General features: G+C 51.9%; 1 protein-coding gene across 2 annotated transcripts; it reads right to left on the bottom strand.

Moving 5' to 3' along the window:
• Positions 1-6,281: 6,281 nt before the first annotated feature.
• On the bottom strand, positions 6,282-12,827 carry Osr1 (odd-skipped related transcription factor 1). Of its 2 annotated transcripts, XM_037198140.1 has the most exons (4): positions 12,535-12,827; positions 9,541-9,628; positions 7,469-8,171; positions 6,282-6,721 (listed from the first exon to the last, which is right to left on the bottom strand). In XM_037198140.1, exons 3-4 carry the CDS (start codon positions 8,131-8,133, stop codon positions 6,586-6,588), a joined length of 801 nt encoding a protein of 266 aa, XP_037054035.1. In that variant the 5' UTR covers positions 8,134-8,171; positions 9,541-9,628; positions 12,535-12,827; the 3' UTR covers positions 6,282-6,585. The 2 variants fall into 2 exon arrangements, with proteins under 2 accessions (XP_037054035.1, XP_028723416.1); XM_028867583.2 differs by lacking the exon at positions 9,541-9,628.
• Positions 12,828-18,306: the final 5,479 nt, after the last annotated feature.

The following is an 18,306-nucleotide window of genomic DNA, read 5'->3' as shown; positions in this document are numbered from 1 at the left end:
TTATGAATACACAGATTTATCTAACAGGTAAAAACAACTCTTCTAGTTTCTCCAAACATCTTAGAGTGTCCTCGATCAAATGTATCATTGCTAACTGAACTCTGCAGCAAGGTCATAGAGACTGTTCTTCATAATGCCAGCACTAGACCTCGTCTGAGCCTACAGGAGGCCTAAGGAAGCCTACAGGAGTTGGTGTGATCTTGGAGATACTAAAGTCATTAATATCTGCTCGCACAGAGTCATTTGGCTCTCTACTTAGGTAAACAAGATGAGAATGAACCTCACAAGCAAATTTAATTATTTAAGAATCATATTCCCACTGGGCAACGATGGCACAGACCTTTAATCCCAGCACTCGGGAGGCAGAGCCAGGTAGATCTCTATGAGTTCAAGGCCAACCTGGTCTATAGAGCGAGATCCAGGACAGGCACCAAAACTACACAGAGAAACCTTGTCTCAAAAAGAAAAAAAAAGAATCAAGAATCATATTCTCTGGAATTCTTTGGTCTCTTTGGTCATTTTAGAAGTCTAGCCATCCTTCCCACCCAAGTATCCATCTCACACCACTATATACCTGCAAGTTCCCAGTCAGGGGTGTCCAATCCCACAGCCTGTGTCCCACAGGCAGCCCAGGATATCTATGAATATATAAATCCTATATATATATATATATATCCTAAACTTACTTAAAAAATGAGACTGATTTTTTCATAATGCAACTGCATGGTTTTAGAGTATAAATTTTGTAGATAACCATGTCCTGTCATGATGTAAGGCAAAATAAACATGTATGTTTACATAACACATGAATGTATATTGGAAACCCCTGCAATGCATAGTCCAAGACAATTCTTCACCAATGTGTCCCAGAGAAGCCAAAAAGTTAACCCTCCCTCCTCTCAATGGTACCAACTCCTCCAAATGACAGAAAGCAATCTATCTGTACCATCATCGTGGAAAACAAACCAACCAACCCACAAAAAACTGAACTGAGTCTGTAGGTCATAGGACAGTTCAGTGAATGATTTAAAACGAATTAATTGTATTTTATATGTCCCCAGACAGCTGATCTGCTGAGAGCAAGTTCAGTATTTGAAAAAGAAAAACACAAACCTCCCAACTCTTCATCTATCCGTGCCACTGTTGTGGGTCCATCCTGTATTGTCTTCTCTGGGACTGAAATTAGCACTGGCTAAGAACCTTGTCCTAGAATGAGGACAGATAGTTAGGACTAGGATTCTGGTGACTGAGTGAAGACAGACTCTGGTGTTATGCTATTGCGAGAGCTTCTCGTGAACTCCTTTTTCTCAGACTAGGGAGCTCAGTAACCAGACTGGTCCAGCAGAAACAGCAAGCTCCAAGTTCAAGTGATAGGCCCTGTCTCAAAAACTAAAGAAGTGCTAAAGGTGCTAAACGAAAACAGCCAATGTCTTCCTCTCACCTCCCAATGCGGGTGCACAGGCACACACGTGTGCACACACATATACATATACACACACAGGTGCGCGTGCACACACACACACACACACACACACACACACACACACACACGACCACCAATCCAAGCTGTCCTCTCTCACCTCACACACGGTTTGGGGACCTCCTCCAAAAAGAGAAAACCCAGGCAGACTCTCCTAGAAATAATGTACCTTAAAAGACAGGGAACTGGGGATGCATTTCAGGCACTACATCTACGTGGTTCATAAATGCTGTTATCTGAATCGTATTAGGGCACAATTTTTGGGTAAGGCAATAAGCATGTTTTTAAATATGTAGGGCTTTTCTTTCTGTATCAACTGAATGAGGCAATGGGACAGCATTATCCCCGCTGCTGGGGGAAAACAGGCTCAGAAATACAGGAACTTGCCCCAAGCTTTGTGTATTTTAAGAAAAGTAAGTCTCCTGGCCCAAAGCCTCAAAGAAAACAGAGCTTCTAATTCTTCCTCTGCCACTGACATGAGGTCTGACCCTAACTAATACTTCGGATCCCTGGTGAATTTTTCCATATGAAATGGGAAAACTGGGCCCATTTGGCTGTAAAGATCCTGGTTGGATAGGTAGGAGACCCAGGCAGGCCTTGCTTTGCTTCCAAGAGTCCCCGAGGGCTCTGGTGGAGACCTCTGCCTTAGACAAGGTACTAAGAAGGGCTGGGACCCTAATGGACTTTCCGATGCTCCGCAGCCCCCGCCACACCCTCCCTGAGGCTAGAATCTGCAACACCTCTGTCGGCGACCAGTTGGGCTGAAGACTTTCCAGGGTTTCAAGAGTGCCAGCTGCGTTAACGACGGACTAAATCTGCACCTCTAGCGGGTAGGATTATGACGGGATACAGATGCGGGGTCCTGCTCCATTCCTGCACCAAATGCTGCAGCCACTACTCCAACCTCCCTCTGCTGAGCTCACTCAGCGTTCCTGCAGTCTTCGCTGAGTCTGGAGAGTTTAGTTCCCCTTGCGCCTGCGCGCCCAGAGCTTGCGCGGTGGGAGGGGAAAGCAGCCAAAGTGGGCGGGACCTGCGTGCACGGGGCGGGGGCACAGCGGTAGTTGGCTCTGGAACCCATGTGGTCTGAGACTGCTTAAACCACCACCACGGAATCCCGAGGAGGATGCAACCGCCACTGCTCCTCACACAGGGCACCTGCCAGTGCTTCGGTCTGCGGATCACGTTGGTGGGAATGGAACTATTCGTGGCTCCCCCTCCCCTCCCAATCCAGCACTATTTTCGGGGCGTGGCTGGGATGGGTGGGCATCTCTGCTCCAGGCTGAACCCGTCTGTGATTTCATAAAGCTGCGTTAATGCATTGCAGCCGGAGACGTTATGGTGCCTTTGGGCTCTGGCCAGAGGCCAGTGTGATGTCAGTGTGCCTAAAAGAGGAGAGTGTGACGTCACAACGCCCTAATGCTTTGGAAGGTGGGACAAGCGTGTCTTTGAGACAGACCGATTCTAGAGGATTTTCAGTGTCACCGTTCTAGCATTCTTGAAACAGAACTGACTCCAAGAATCCCCATAACCTTCTGATTAGTCCTTTCCTCACCCCTGTGAACCGTGAATCCAGAGGTTCAGAAAAAGATTTCTATAGTCTATAGTGCTGCAAACACTAAAATGTTTAGAAACTGTAAGGGACCTGAACTTCTTCCCCTTAAGGAGTCCTCGAAAGCTGTTCTATCTCCCAGGATGCTTCTGATCTCTTCCAAGTTAGGAACTCTAAGCTGCCGCAAGGGTCCCCCAAGGTTTCTACCCTCTAAACTGATCACCCAAGGCCTGGTAACTCCACTACCTCCCTTGAGGTAGCAAGTCGACCAGCTCTCAGAAGGGTCCCAGCACCCAACTGGGGCCATGTTAGGCACAGGGGTGGGGGCACACCAGGTATCAGAGGAGAAACTGTCCCCATTCACTATTGCTCCAGAATTGTAACCTGTTGGGTGTCCACCTGCACTCTCTGGGGCTGCATAGTCTTGCCATTCCTTGGAGCAAATGCTACCAAAAACTGGGCTCTGGTTTCCCACCATGAGAGCAACATGTGGTATCCTTAGTAGTCTGGGTATTTTTTGTCTAGACTGGTGCCCAGTTCCCTTACACCATGTTAAAACTTCTGCCCCAAGGAGTTCATTCTTCTGAGGGTGCATGTTTGATATTGAAAGTCTCTCAGTCTCTGGACCCAGGGTGGGGCTTGGGATTCACCATGCCAGAAATGGAATGTGCCAAAAGGGAAAACATCCCAAGCAAACCTTCTGGAACATTCCACAGCATTAATGATGTCCCGGGGGCCTGGCTGACTGCAGAGGTTCTGAGTGTCCTAAAAGGAGTGAGGGGGACAGACCGACCGCTATGGTAGCCAGGGCCGGGGAGAACAGAATTCCAGAAAGAAGTGAAGATGGGTTTCTTAGGTTTCCAGAAAGTGCTCAGAGTGCTCTCGCTCTCTCTCTCTCTCTCTCTCTCTCTCTCTCTCTCTCTCTCTCTCTCTCTCCTCCTCCTCCTCCTCCTCCTCCTCCTCCTCCTCCTCCTCCTCCCCCACCGTGTGTGTGTGTGTGTGTGTGTGTGTGTGTGTGTGTGTGTGTGTGCGCGCGCGCGCTCATTATCTAAGCAATACCATCCTCCTCACTGGGCCCATAGAAAGGAACCCCCACCGTCCCTGCGACTTGTCTTACTGTAAACTGATGTAGACCATCTCATGTCCTGACCGGGTTGACCCTGGGTTCCAGCGCTTCAAATCAACAGCCCTTCCAAGAACCCAGAGGCCCCAAGACTCTTGAAGAAGGCCTCCATTCGCTTTGGGCCCTTGTTCATGGACACCCTGGTGGAAGGCATTGGGCACTGGCCAGTCAAGGGGAAATCCCACAGGCCAGTACCCTTGACCTGGCACACTGCTTACTGGCAAGTGCGTCCTGAGATCAGTCAAGAAGTTTTTGAGGGAGACACCTTATAGGCTGATGAATAACAGCTAGGCGCTGTGGCAATGTTTCTTATGGTTGTGGAAACGCATAAGCAAGTACCCCAATGCCGGATCGCCCATCCAGGTCTATCCAGCAGGGGGCAGCATGGCCTCCAACTCAGTAGATGGTGCTCATCCCGACTGTCCAGGCTGAGGCCCCAACTCTTAAGTTGGGTTCCGCAAAGGTCTGGGCTCCACCGGGCTTGGTAGAGTTCCCAGAAGAGGTTGGGGCAAGATTGGCCATGAAAGGCGAGAGCGTTTTAACTACTGCAATCCGAAGTAGCTTTCTCGGTCCTGTCCGCAGGACCCTGCTTGAGGCAGGGGTTTTGGTCATGGATGCAGGGAAGCACAACCCAGTGGTCCCCACCCCTACATAATGCCAGGCGTTGAAGCCGGGAAAGCTAATCTGGATTTGGGAAAGGCCAAGGGCGCCACCGTCTGCGCGGTCCTGTGGTCTGGGTGCTGGAGCTGGGGGAGTCCGGCCCCGCCCCCCAAGCAGGAGAGCCCCAGCCGCCAGATTTCTAACTGGGTGGGAAAACTAACCGCCCAAGGGTAGGTTCAGTTTGCGGAGCTGTATTTCTCTTTCTAAGCCGGGGGTGAGGGGGTGGGGTTGGATCCCAGGGCGTCCGGCCCCACTATCCTTCAGGTTTCCAAATTGTGAAGAATCAAGAATCGTCATGGTCTGGGAGCTGCGATTCGGGTGGGGACAAGCTCCGGAGAATTGGGGGTAAGGTGTTCCCAGAGGAAACAGAGCAGGATGTCGACTGGGGGACTGGGGAAAGACTGATGATGGCATATTGCAGAGGGCCAGGGACAGGGGACAGCGTGGTGGCTTTGAGGCCCCGTGAAGGAAGATCTCACCCCAAAGCAAAAGCCAAGGATTGGTAGTAAAGACGGGGGGGGGGGGGTGTCGGGGCGCGGGAGGAGGATATTCTGTTCCCTCCTGGTCCCTGCGTAAACCCTGCACTCAGAGAGGCTGGGATTTCTCAAGGCATAATAGGAGGGCAGCAGACTCTGTCCTTTGCAAGGCACAGCTTTTCGGGTTGGAGGAGTTAGGAGACCGGAGCCCTGACAGTCAAAAGTAAGGAAATAAGTACAGAGGTCGAGCAACACCTCCAGAGCAGGCCTTCCGTCCGCCATCCCATCCATCCCTGTACCCTAACAGGAGGAGGTGAGAAAAGTTGGCAGGTGGAAACTGACCAGAGAACTCTGTTCCTCTCTAAATAAAAGAACTGTTCCCCCTCGCGGCCCCAGAGGAAAGTATCCATTCTGTCATGCCTGTAAAATAACCGTTTATTTAATAGTTAAAAAAAAAAAAAAACTCCAGTGATAAATGTCCGTTACCGATGGTCAGCATAAAGTGCCAGTCGCAATACAACGCCCGGCTCCTGGCCGGCTTGCTCGCTCACTCGCGCGCGCGCCGCGATGGAGCAGGGGAGCCGAGGCCCGGCCCCCGCTCGCCCGGGGCGCCTGGTCCTCAGCCGGGTTTCCGCGCCCGGAGCCGGGGAGGTCAGCGGTGCATCCTGAGCGCCCGGGAATCGCTGGCGCGCGGAGCCAGGGGCCCCTGGGGCCGGACGGCAGAAGCAGATACAAGGATTACACTTTCGCAGGCTCCCCGATGTGGGGATGGGGAAGGGAGGAGGGACTGGAAATTGCCAGGGCGCGCAGATCTTTTCTTTCCCCTCCTCTCCGCGGTCAAGACTTTACAAGCTTATATGGTCAAAGGGGGAAAAAAAAATAAAGAAAACGTATAAAATAACAATAGAAAAAGTAATACTTCTGGGAGAGGCGCCACTGCGGCTCGGCGGAGTTTTCGTTCTTTTTTTTTCTTTTTTTTTTTTTTCTTTTTTCTTTTTTTTTTTTCAATGCAGTTTCCCTTCCGCCACGTGAGTTGAGTACCGCCTTTTGGCCAAGAGTTTAGCCGCGTCCTGGGGGAGCCGCCCAGGCTGTAGGAGTCATGGCCCCCCGGGCAAGGCTCTGGAGCGCCGCTAGCGCTGGGGACCCAGGGGACATTGTTGATGTGGAAGCAAGATCCCGAAAACCCCTCCCGCTGCCCGCAGAGTCGCCTTCAGCATGGGTCCCTCTGGAAAAAAAAAAAAAAAAAAAAAGGCAGCCGCACGTCCCAGGGTCCTGGTGCCCCGCAGGCTCTGTTTACTTAGCATTTGATCTTGGAGGTTTTGAGCTCCTTCACTTGTGAGTGTAGTGTCTTGTGGACAGCGAGAGTCCGCGACTGGCAGAATCCTTTTCCACACTCTTGACACTTGAAAGGCTTCTCTTTGGAGTGAATGTATCTAAGGATAGAGACAGATAACACAATGCAATGTTGTTTATGTATGGCTGTCCGAGGTCCCCCTCACACTGCGGTTAAGGTGTTTGTGGGGACAAAGGGGGCAACGTCGAGATCGGGCAACAGGTCGAGACTGTGGGTAAGAATGAGGAGATGGAGAGGAGCTTTACTTTCGTAAACAGATTAGACAAATAGACCACCTGCCTTCCTGCGGGTGATAAGTAGGCACCTCCTCCTAAAGGCTGAATCAACACTGGAGGTCAGTCAACAGACCTGGGGTCAGACAGTTTCTAGATCTGCACTGCCGGAGAAGTAGTCACTAGCCCAAGAGATTCTTAAAAACTAGAAGTATATAAAACTAAGTAAAACTAAAACGTCCTGAGTTCCTATTTCAAGTGCTCCTTCCCGAATCTCCCTGGCTTTGCAGGCACTCCTATTGGACAGTTTCCGGGGACTGAGAAGAGAGTCAAGGAGATTCAACCTTGTGAAGACCAGATCTTAGGTCCTATTCATCACTATATTTCTTTTACCCAAGTTCTAAAACCTATCCTGGAGTGTGTGTGTGGGGGGGGGGGAGGTTGCTCATTCATGGTTTTAGAGAATTCCCAGAGGTATGGGGATGCTTACAGCCACTAGGGACTCTTAGGAACCTTCAAGGGGGAGGGGGGCTGGGGACTGGGAGGGGGGGGATCAGGCCAGAGCAGCCAAAACAGATCCCCCTGGGGCCACCCGCGATGCTATAGCGCCGCACCTGTGGTCCCGTAGGTGGTCTTGCCTCCGGAAAGCTTTGTGGCAGATGTCACAGGTGTAAGGCCGCTCATCGGTGTGCGTCCGCTCATGGATGAGTAGGTTATAGGACTTGGTGAAGTGACGGCCACAGAACTTGCAGACGAATTCCTTCTTCGTCTTGGAAGGCAGGCGTCCCCTCGTGGGCTTCTTTTCGGGGGAGAGCTTGGTCACATCCAGGAGGGCGCCCAGCCCACCCGCGGGAGAGCCAGGGCCCTCCCCTCGGCCAAGCTTGGAGGGATCTTCTTGTGTGGCAGCCAAGGCCAGGTTAGCGAAATCAAAGCGCGGCTTGGTCTTGAGCGCTGCACCGCTGCCTCCCGCGGTGATCTCTGGCTTAGGGTGGATGACGTGAGGAAACCAGGGGAAAGCGGGCAGCTGGAAGCGAGCGTCCATCAGGCTGGACACCGCACCTGGCACTTTAGAGAAAGAGGAACGTGGCAAGTGCATGGCTGGGTAGCCCAGCGTCCATTGGTGTAGATGCACGGCGTGCAGGGCACTGAAGCCATACAGATTGGGCAGGTGGTCCGAAGGGACTGTGGGCAGGCCATTCACTGCCTGGAGGAAAGAGTAATTGGTGAGCTGCAGGGATGGGTGGATGGGCACCGGTGCTGGCAAGGTTTTGCTGCCCATTTCTGTAGCTGGTAGCTGCAATTATTTCAATGATTGATCTGCAAAGACAGGAAGAAGGGTGGAGAGAAAGCCAAAGAGATGTTCAGAGTAGTCACCTTGCTCCAGAATTCCAGTCCAGTTAAACCCTCTCCTGCCCTTAGGGCAGGCAGGAGGTTAGAAGACTCTGCCCATGATCCCCACTGCCCACTCAAAACAGATGAGAATGTACGATATGGAAGGGCTGTCCAGCCAGAATCCTCCATGGTGGCCAAACTCCCTCCAAATGGTGTCTGGCAGAGACACATATTGTTGACGGAGCAATCAATGGGAAACCAAATCCTTAAACACAGATACAACCAACTTAAAAAACACCTGCTGTGGACTGTGAACGATGCTAACACAGGAACACGGGCATGACATACAAACACCTACAGCCACGCCCCGGCAAACCTGGGGCCACACAGAATGACACAGTCCTGTAACAACAACAGAATCCGATCCGGGGAAGCACACTTACACACTCAGTCAGCAAGAGGGTCCAGAGACAAAATGCAAACAGCCAGTGCTTTATGGGACAACCTTGTACAAAATGCAGAAGCCTTCGGATATGCGTACCATCCAGCTATTGCCATGTTAAGGTTGGGGTGGTGGTGGTAACTGCTTTGGTTTCCAGAAGCCAAAAGAATCATGTCAGACTCTTTAAAACTCTCATTTGGACCTAAATTTGCTATGCCCCTTACAAGTGGTGAGCCCTGGGGACTCTGTCCTCTTGGCAAGTGCTTGCAGACTGACTCCCTAAGCTTTGGTAGTGACCCTCATTTCCAGAAAGGTACTGACACCCATGTGCAGTCCATTGGCTCTGCCAAGCAATTGCATTTGAGGGAGCTCATGTGCCCTCCCCCAGGGGAGCTGTTTCTCTCTGGGTGTTCAGGCTTCTTATGTACTATGAGAAACCCAGGCAAGGCCAGGGTGTGGAGGTAGGAACACTAATGCCAGGCCTTTGCTTGTTGTGCTCTGTTTACTCCCCAAATGCAAGGTCAGGACTCTGGAGTAAGGTTGGTGTCATAGCCAAGTGACCAGGGGCTCCAGAGCTGGCATCTTTCGGCTACACTCAGGTCAAGCTCCTCAGTATGCATGGGAAAGTGTGTGGGGGCTGGGGAAGGGGGAGGGGGCTCTGCAAAGATGTCTTTCATCTCTTGCCCTCCCAGATATTTCTAATTTGGGTCTATATAGTGAAAGTGTGGGGGGGGGACTAGGAAAGCGAAAAATACTAGGGACCCATAGGAAGCCTCTGAGCTTGGGGTTCAATGGCAAGGCTCAAGTCCTTGTCGGAGCAGGGTGCTTGTAAAGTCCTTCCCCTTGCCCAGGGCCAGTCTCTGGCTACCGAGTTCTTCCTTGACCCTGTGCCTTCCTTTCTCTTTCGCCCACCTCTCCTCTGGGACACATCAGCTTCTCCTTGGCCTCTGTCTCCGAAGCTCAGACTTGCCCCCTTCTGCGGGTCTAAACACCTTCACCCCTAAAGGCAAGGCAGAGAGGATGGAGTCAATTTCCTTTCTTAGCCTGGGGCTCTAAAAATGCCTGGCTGATCCAGAGAGGCACAGTACTTTTTTTTTGGGGGGGGGGGCGGAGGACACTTTACCCAGGACACTTAAGCAGCTAGCAGGAAGGTGACTGGTGGTGCAGCTAGATCCAAAGAGAGATGTATCCCTGGGGGTGATGGGTGCCCAAAACACAAGAGCGGCCCGCTGAAATTTGCCTGCAATTAATTTGGCCCTGCCAGATAAGGAAAGCACAAATCTGCTGTCACCCACCCTAAGGTTAGTTAGTAACTAGAAGGATAGCCATCCTGCGGGGGGGGGGGGGGCACTTCTCTTCTACTCAGCTCACAAAACCTGTGCCAGCCAAATGAGGGCCATCTCGAAGGTCTGGGACAGGAGAAAGCAAAGTACCCTGGGACTGAAGAGGAAGCTGAGGACCTCTTTGGATTGGGGAGGGAGGCGGCTGCCAACTTCAAAGGTCTACAGGACTTCGGCTAGCTAAATGCTCTTTGATTTGCCACCGGGCTTCCAGGCGCTGGAAATTAGATCCCCATATTAAGGCTCTATTGGAGCCAGCCTGGGCAAAGGGGGAGCCACCCTGGGTTCTCTCCTGCTAGGCCTATAGGAAGTCAAGGAGAGATGGTGGCGAAGGGCTGTGAGGTGAACTGCTAGGGTTTGATAGAACCCACAAACTTTTTGCCTGACTTTTCCTTCGAGGAGCCAAAAGAAAAAAAAAAAAAAGCCTGGAGAGGCCTTGGGGTCTTGGAGGAGTGGTACTTTCAGTCTATCTGCCTAATCTTATTTCCTCCAACACTCCGTTTATTTTCCTCAGCGGACCCAGCAGTTTACTTTCTGCAGCTTTCCGAGGCTTGGGATTCCAGGGGTCATGCCACCGACTCCTTCCCGCGGACAAATTTCGTTCGAAACGTAGCTCTTAATAGCAGTGCTACCAATGGACCGGCTGCAAGATCTGGTTTCAAGCGATCAGTTAAGGGGAAAACAGAGTTGCAGATATGCCTCTGCGGCCTGAAAAGATGAGCAGACACCGGGCCTCTCCAGCTCTACGGTTCCCCACCACCCCCTCACCCCCTCCTGGACCCCGACCTGAGCTTTTCCTCTTTTGACCCCACTGAGACCACCTATTCTAAGGCCCAACATCCACTCCACGTGGAGCTCAGGCCTGGAGATTGGGTAAGCACTAGTAAGTGTCCCGGACTCAATTGGCGCCTCAGAGCAGGGGTCCCTGCGCAGCACGGTCATTCAGGTCCCTCTTACAGTGGAACGCCAATCCCGCCTCTGCTGCCAGCCCTGTGCAGGGCATTAATGAAGTGTGCAGCCTATTAAAGTGGTTTATTCGGGGCTAATTGAGCGTGAGCGAGTTAACTGCTTGCATTAATGAGGGCAGAGCGAACCCCATGAGCTTGTGCCTGAAGAAGCCCAGCGGCAGCCCCCGCCCCGCTCCCCCCAAATCATCCTTGACGCGGAATCCCCAGTTGAATGATGACAGGCTTTGGGGTCCAGGTTCAGAGGACTGACCAGCACCGGATACTTTGGCTGCGTTTTTCCAACCAACGAGATCGAACGAACCCACTTTCGTTCGTTCGCCATTCTGCTATACCAGGATGCCCGCTGTGTCCCCAGGAGTAGGCTTCCCAATCTTAATGAAACCGCAATTACTTTCGAGAGAGCCTGGGATAGACCATCTACCCACCAGTTGTCTGTGGCTGGTTCCCCCATCCCTATCAGTCAACCCACTTCTTCCCTGGGAGGCTGAGAAACCAGAAGAATAGCTTTGCACGTGGTTCTCGTCAAAGAGCCCACTCGCAGGTCCCATCCTAGATGGAATTCATCGGAGTTTTGCGACAAAGAAACCCTTGCAGCTAAACTCTGTTCCGGAGCCCACCCGGCTTCTGGTGGGGCTGCTGAGAAAGGGCTGCGCGGGCGAATTTTTATTCTTATCAGGGCTGCTGGTGGATTCATTCAGCAAACAGTCGCCCTCAATTTCTCTCTCTTTTCGGGTTCCCATCTTTCCCACTTAAACCTGGGTTAGGCGACTACCAAAAGAGCAAAAGAAAAAAAAAAAAAAAAACTCCACCCTAGAGACATCAGCACCTCCATTATAGTTCCGCTTCTCGGGTGTTCGGGTCTCAAGTTAGAAAGCAATGTTCGTTTATGCCCCCAGCATGTTTTCCTACACCAGAGATAATCGAAGGTTAAGAGCTGCAGGCCTAAGGACAGACAGAAACCCTCCAACAGAGATCATCCCAACCACAGAGCCCAAGTGCGAGGCAAGCTCCAGACAGGCAGCAGCCTTGTGGTCCTGGGGGCTGAGGGCTTCCTGTCTGGAGAACAACTCCGCAAAAGACGAACTCGCATTAAAGTGCAACAGGGTTGGGGCAATGCACCTGTCCCGAGTGCTGTAGGCTTGGATTTGGACCATCCACACTCTCCCGGCTTTTACTCGGCTATGGCAGGCCAGTCTGAATTTAAAAGTGCACCCTGCAAAAGTTTGTGCTCTCTGGAGTCGCTCTCGTTTCTTAAAGGGTGCCCGCAGACTGCCTTACAAGATCTGTGGGCACCTTACAGGAATTTTGCCTAGCCAAACACGTCTGGTTTCAATGGTCCAGACCCCTCTGTCCGCATCTTTCCACCGAGGTCAGAGGCCAACAGGGACACAGAGTCACAAGTCCTTGAACGAGCATCCCCATCAATCCCGTGCTGGAACTGCTCTCACTTTCACAAAGATCCTGCAGCCTCGGGTTGGCAAGAAGAACTTCCTTTGGGGACACTGAAAAGAGGAGGCACTAGCTACACCCAGGAACCAGGAGTCTCGCCCTCCCGCATTCGCCTCACGGAGCCCAGGCGCCCCTAGGGCTGCAGTTACCTTGTTCCGCCGAGGTCCCCCCGTCAGAGCGCGTCTCTGAGGCTGGCTGTGCTGGACTCGAGGAACCAGAGACACGGGAACCCACTGGCACCCCTGGCGAGCTGGAGTCCCGACGCGTCTCTAGCCGCAAGGACTCCAAGCGCCCGACAGGCAGGAGCGCTCCGCAGCCCCGGAGTCCTGCCCGCCGGGGTCGGGTGAGCTTCGCTCCTGGCTCCCTTTCTGGGTCTGAACCCGAGCCGGTGAGAACTTGCTGGGGGAGAAGCCGAGCTACGTCTCACTCATCCCTTAGCACCGAGCCGCCTACTTATTTTAATCCACCACCCCCTACCCCCCCCCCCGCCCCTTGCCTCGCGATTCCTCCCCTCCCTCCCCTGCCCCCCAACTCTGCCTGCGCCTGCGCACTGAGAAACAAAGTTCTGCTGACCCGGGCAGCGGACTTTGGCAGCTGGGCTGGCTTGGCCTCTGCTTCTCCCGACCGGTGTCCACTCCCCGACAGTCCCACTCGACACTTTCTGTACTTTTTTTTTTTTTTTGAAAGACACACAAGGGCAGGCAGTAGAGGAAACAGCTCCTACTGGACAAGAGAGGGCTAGAACCGAGCATTTCGGAGTTCTGCTGTGGGCTTTGGGACTCGGTTTGTGCCGATGAAAGCCAGGAGGAGCCCGGTGTGTCCGACACCAGCACCTTGGGCATGCACGCGCTTTGTAGCCTGGCAAAGTCGCTGCACTCTCTACTTAGATTCTCCTCCCAGAGGCGACAGACCCCTGGTGTGGAGCAGCGCTCTGACTCCAAATAGTGCTGGGGACCTGGGCGGTGACTCTGGCAGGGCTTGCTAGTTAGTTCCTGGTGCGGTGCGGAAGGGGAGAGATTACTGACTGCAGTGAGCCATAACATCCGAGTGCCTATGGCTGACCACAGACCCTGGGGTGTGGAGTTCCGCAGGAACAGCCGGAGCGGAGCCTCTGAGGAGGAGTGGAGCTGGTTCCCCGGAACTCAGAACCGCCAGGGATTCCACTCTCGTTTTAGGGTGGGTGGGAGTATGGAGAGCAGCAGCTGAGGCACGGGGACCTCCTCCGGGTCTGGGGAGCTGGCTTGGGTTGCGTTTGCGCAGGGAGTCTGGCCTAGAACAACTACAACCTCGCTGTCTGTGTCTCATGTGTCCTCCAGTACCCTCTTTCCTATCGATCCCCGGGACTGACCTATCGCTGACCCCAGCCAGCCCTCATCCCTCCCTACCACCTTTCTGGAATGCCTGACCTGGCTTCTTCAGGGGAGTAGGTGGGGATTTCTGACTCGACTTCCTCACTTTGCCCCAGAGTTACCACTCCAGAATCACACACACACACACACACACACACACACACACACACACACACACAAAAGGCCTCCTGGGGACCAGATGCCTCTCTAACACATTGATATAGTCCTTTCAGAAGAGTGTCCCACTCTCCCACGTTAGCATGCAAAGCTGATCTGTGTGGTTTTCTTGAGGTAGCAGGAGTTTGCCCAACCTAGGGGCATGGTCAGAGAGGATGACCCCCACCTCTCCCTCTCCTCCCACCCCAACCCCTTCCATAATTGAAACAGATTTGGTGTTTGCAAGCCTTTAGAACAGAACCTGGTTTCCAGTCTCTGGCTAACTTTGGCTAGAGGAGGAAAGAGCAAGAGAGGTCACACCCTTCACTCACAGCATGCCACTGATGGGTGTCCATGTAAGAGACTCACGGAAGTGTGCCTTTGTGCCTGGCTGCTTAGCAACTGTGAGCACTGGCAGGATCCTGACCACCACCGACCGTGCTGCCTCTCGGAGCAGAGGGGAGCTGAGATCACTCCCTCCCTAGAGCCGGGGACAACAAAATCCAGTCAGGCATTCCCTTCCCGGGCTTCACAGACTCCCTACCACTTTGGTTTAGGGAGTTTTTTGGGTGCCAGTCTCAGGTCCCCAAAGCAGGCAAAAAGCTTGGAGAATTCCCATATCAAGTGTCAAAGTTTCCCAAATTGACTGGTATAGCCTTATAAAAAAAACTATTCAACATCAAAACTAAAGACCCCTCCTGGGGCGTGCACACTCCATCTCCAGCTGAGGATTCCTCACAACAACCCAGTTCAGGCAGTTATTCCGTTTGTTGTTGTTGTTTTTTAAAGAATGAATAAAAGAAAGAAAAGAAGACAAGACTCTTGGTCAATATGCCTTAGGAATTCCAGAGACCTCCAGATAGGATCCCCGGAGAGCCCTGTTACCTCCACCACTGTGTATGTGTTGGGGTGGGGATGGGGATCAATAGGTTACTTACATTGGCAAGGCAGTGCTCTGGTCCCAAGGCAAAGAATGTGCAAGTGGGTTGTTCAATGCCGCTTTACTGAGTTATCTGGAAATACTGATCTAGCCTCCGAGCTAACCCTAGATCTGGGAGGACTCAGAGAAAGATGGGGAAGCAAGGTTGGGACCTCAGGCTTTGGCTTTCAGATCTTTTCGGGGAGCTCGTTAACAAATCGGGACAGGACTGTACATGACTGTGTACCTGGGTACTGAAGTCACCTCTATGGGCTTTTAGATCCCTGGCTCCTAAGTGACTGCCTCCTGGGTCAGTCCCAGCCTCAGAACACTAGGAAACGAAATTCAAGATGCCCTAGAGGCTGAGAAGTGCCCCATCCCACTGTGGGTCCCTTGGTGAATAACCCCCCAAAGTGTGGATTCGGAATGTCCTGGAGGCCATCCAGGATCCTGTTTTCTTCTGTGTGAGACTTCAGAAAGAAAGCCGGGAAGCCACGGACCTCTCTGGGCTCTGTGCAAAGGAGAGCAACTGGTGGGACCCTTTCCCCCCACCTGTTTAAGAGTAGTTGGCCAGATTAAGCCGGACACCACAGAGTGGGTGGAGGGCAGGGCCCGGAACACCTAGGAAGACTGGAGCACTTTTTGAAGAAGTCAGATTCGTTTAGAATTCTCCAGCACCGCGTGTTTCAAACTCTTTACATGCCATAGAGGGTCTGTCCCCAGAGGTCCAGTTGGTTCCACCAGCCTAAGGAGTCACCAGTGAAGGTGAGGAAACTCTTAGCCTACCCACGCCTCACCCCTGGGGTCCACGAACTCCGCCCCTCAGAGCTTCCACTGACGGAGACAGTAGCTTAGGCTCGCAGAGAGCCTGCCGCCTGCAGCCTGCCGCAGACTCCTCTCTGACTCTCTCTTTTGGCCACTGCCTGCTGCCTGGCTCCAGGGCGGACACCCGGAGGAGTCCCAGATTCCGGAGGCGTTGATCACTCCGGAAAGGGTCCCCCCGTTGCAGACATACAAGCTCTAGCTCTGGGCCCAGCGAGGACTGCCTTGTGCATCCTGGTCGGGATAGAGTCGGGTCGGGTCGGAAGGCAAGCCCCAGCCCTGTATGTAAGGAGGGAGGGAGACTCCTCTAGAACTTTGACCACACAGAGGACAGCGGTGCAGCCGCTGCTGCCGCGAGTCCTGGCTGTTCCCCCCCTCCCCCAAAGCATACCTGGGATACTATTGACTTCCATTTGTCCTCCCATCCTAACCCCAAGCCCTTTCCGTTTATCAGGAAAGAACAGGATACAGCCTGTCTTGGAGTTAAAATTGGTTTGAGTGGTCTCAGCTTTTTTTTTTTTTTTTTTTTTTTAAATCATGAAACTTGCCTTTCCACACTGCCCAGATACACAAAAGTGACCTCATTCTATAGCTAAGTGGAATTTACTTAACACTTGCCTGTAACTACTTTGTGGACATTTGAGTGAGGTGGGGGTCTTCTCATTAACCCCTCCCTATATGCATGAACGGATCCTTCAAAGAGCGAGGAGATTTAGATTTCCCTCTGTATTCATTAAGATGATGAATTGTAACGGCCTAATAGTTCCTCTGGAACTATTACAGTCAATCAGGTCAAAATCCAGCTCGGAAGAGGTGGGGTTAAACGCCGGAGGTAGGTAACATCGCTTACTTACACATTTGCGACCTTAACGCCTCTGAACACGTACAAGCCAGCTAGGGTTCTGGGACTAGAAACCGATGGATGCTACAGCGGATGTTTATTGTTGTGACAGCCACAGACAACTTAACAAACTGAAAGGGAAAGTGAACACCATTTTCCCAGGCATTTCCCGCGTACTAAGTTCCTTGTGAAGGTCTCAGCATCTTCTGCCTGCTAATCCACATAACAAGACACCCATGTGGGTTGTCCACCTTTGTCTTCGTTTCGGTTTTAAGGATAGGTAGGACGCATGCATATCCACATGGGGTTGCTCGAACTCTGGTCCTCCTCTCTCCGGTAAAATGAAATGATAATGGCTTGTACAAAGTTATGTCCGAAGGGTACGGTAGAGGTTGGTGTCGGGAAGGGGTGGTGGTGGTGGTTCGGTTTTGTTTTTGTAAAACAAATTTGAATGGTTAGCCTCAGTTTTTTGACACACAACCAGCTGTGCTCTGCCGGTATTGAAATTTTCTTTCCTCCAAGGTGGGAAGTGAGTGAGTGCATCGGGAAAGACCCGGGGTCCAATAAAGCAATAGAGGGTGGGAAAGAGTTGTTGCGAGGGAGTTAGAGGAGGTTGGGATGGAACCCTGGATACCACACCCGCGGCCCTGCGTGCCGGACCTGCAAGGGACGCTGGAGGAAGGAGCGCTCCAGGTAATTAAACATTTCCAGACACTGGGGGGCTGTTATCTGCACAGAGATTTCCGGCTGGGGGCTCTGAACAAATCTGACTGCGAAGTTTTTTAAACGAAGTTCCCCGGCCGCAATCTTGAAGAAAACGCGCCCCCTGCTGTCGAGGAAGCGACATCTCTCAGTGCCCCTTCCTAGAATAGCCAGGAACACAGCTATCCCTTTTTTTTTTTTTTTTAATTTTACCTAAAAGTGGTTTTCAAATGTTTTCTTTTTTTTTCTTTCTGTCCCAGGTTACGAAGTTTGCCGTTATTCCTTTAAAAATCACTCGGACTTCTACTCTTCTAGAAGCGGGAGGAGGGAGAATTCTCCCCCCACCTCTAGCCGTACCCCCTGAGAAGGTTTTTGTTTTAGACATTTCTGATTTTAATTTTTTTCTTAATAATCTGAAATCCTTAGCAATTGTCTGCCACCAGTGCCTTTTCATCTTAGGAACCACGATGAACTAAGATCTGGGGGGAAGGGTTTTGCTTTTTCAGAGCTGAACTGGGGTATGCCTCCTTCTCCCTCCCGGGTACCCTGAGATGAGGTTCTTCTCTCCCTTTCTCGTGATGGCTCATCCCTCACTGGAGCACAGCATACTCACAAATTCGTTCCTGACTTTGTGAAGAAGCATAGGAACTGAAAGGAGTCTGTTTCTGTGAACTGCTTCTCCCTAAGCTCTTGACACTCTCTGAGCCTTCCTCCGCCCTATGCCATTGCTGTTCCCTCCCCATCCTTGAAGTTCCACGGTGAGTTTTATCTGGACCCTCTTCTTTGCTTGTCAATGCCCAGGCTCTTGGCATAGAGACCCGAAGACAGAAACCCCAAGATTCTTCATGAAAACAAATCTGTGGACAGTCCCCATACAGGACAAACCAAACCAAACAAGGTCTAAGAGATTGGAGTAGCAACAGTTGACTCTCTTGACTCCTTCCATGGCCTTAAAACAGGTCTTTACCATACTCTTGGAAGTTCAGGGTTGAAATTAGAGCACCAAGATGGAGATTTAATTTGCTTCAAGCCAGCATGCATAAACAAAGTCCCTGGATGAAGACTCATTTGCATCCTTCTAGTTCTCTGGTACAAAAGATCAACTGGTGCTCACTTCTTGGAGCAAATTATT

The sequence above is a fragment of the Peromyscus leucopus genome, chromosome 22 (genome assembly GCF_004664715.2).
Source record: "Peromyscus leucopus breed LL Stock chromosome 22, UCI_PerLeu_2.1, whole genome shotgun sequence".
NCBI lineage: Eukaryota > Metazoa > Chordata > Mammalia > Rodentia > Cricetidae > Peromyscus > Peromyscus leucopus.
Note: the sequence above shows the minus strand (reverse complement) of the source record. Positions and strands in the feature narration are given on the sequence as shown.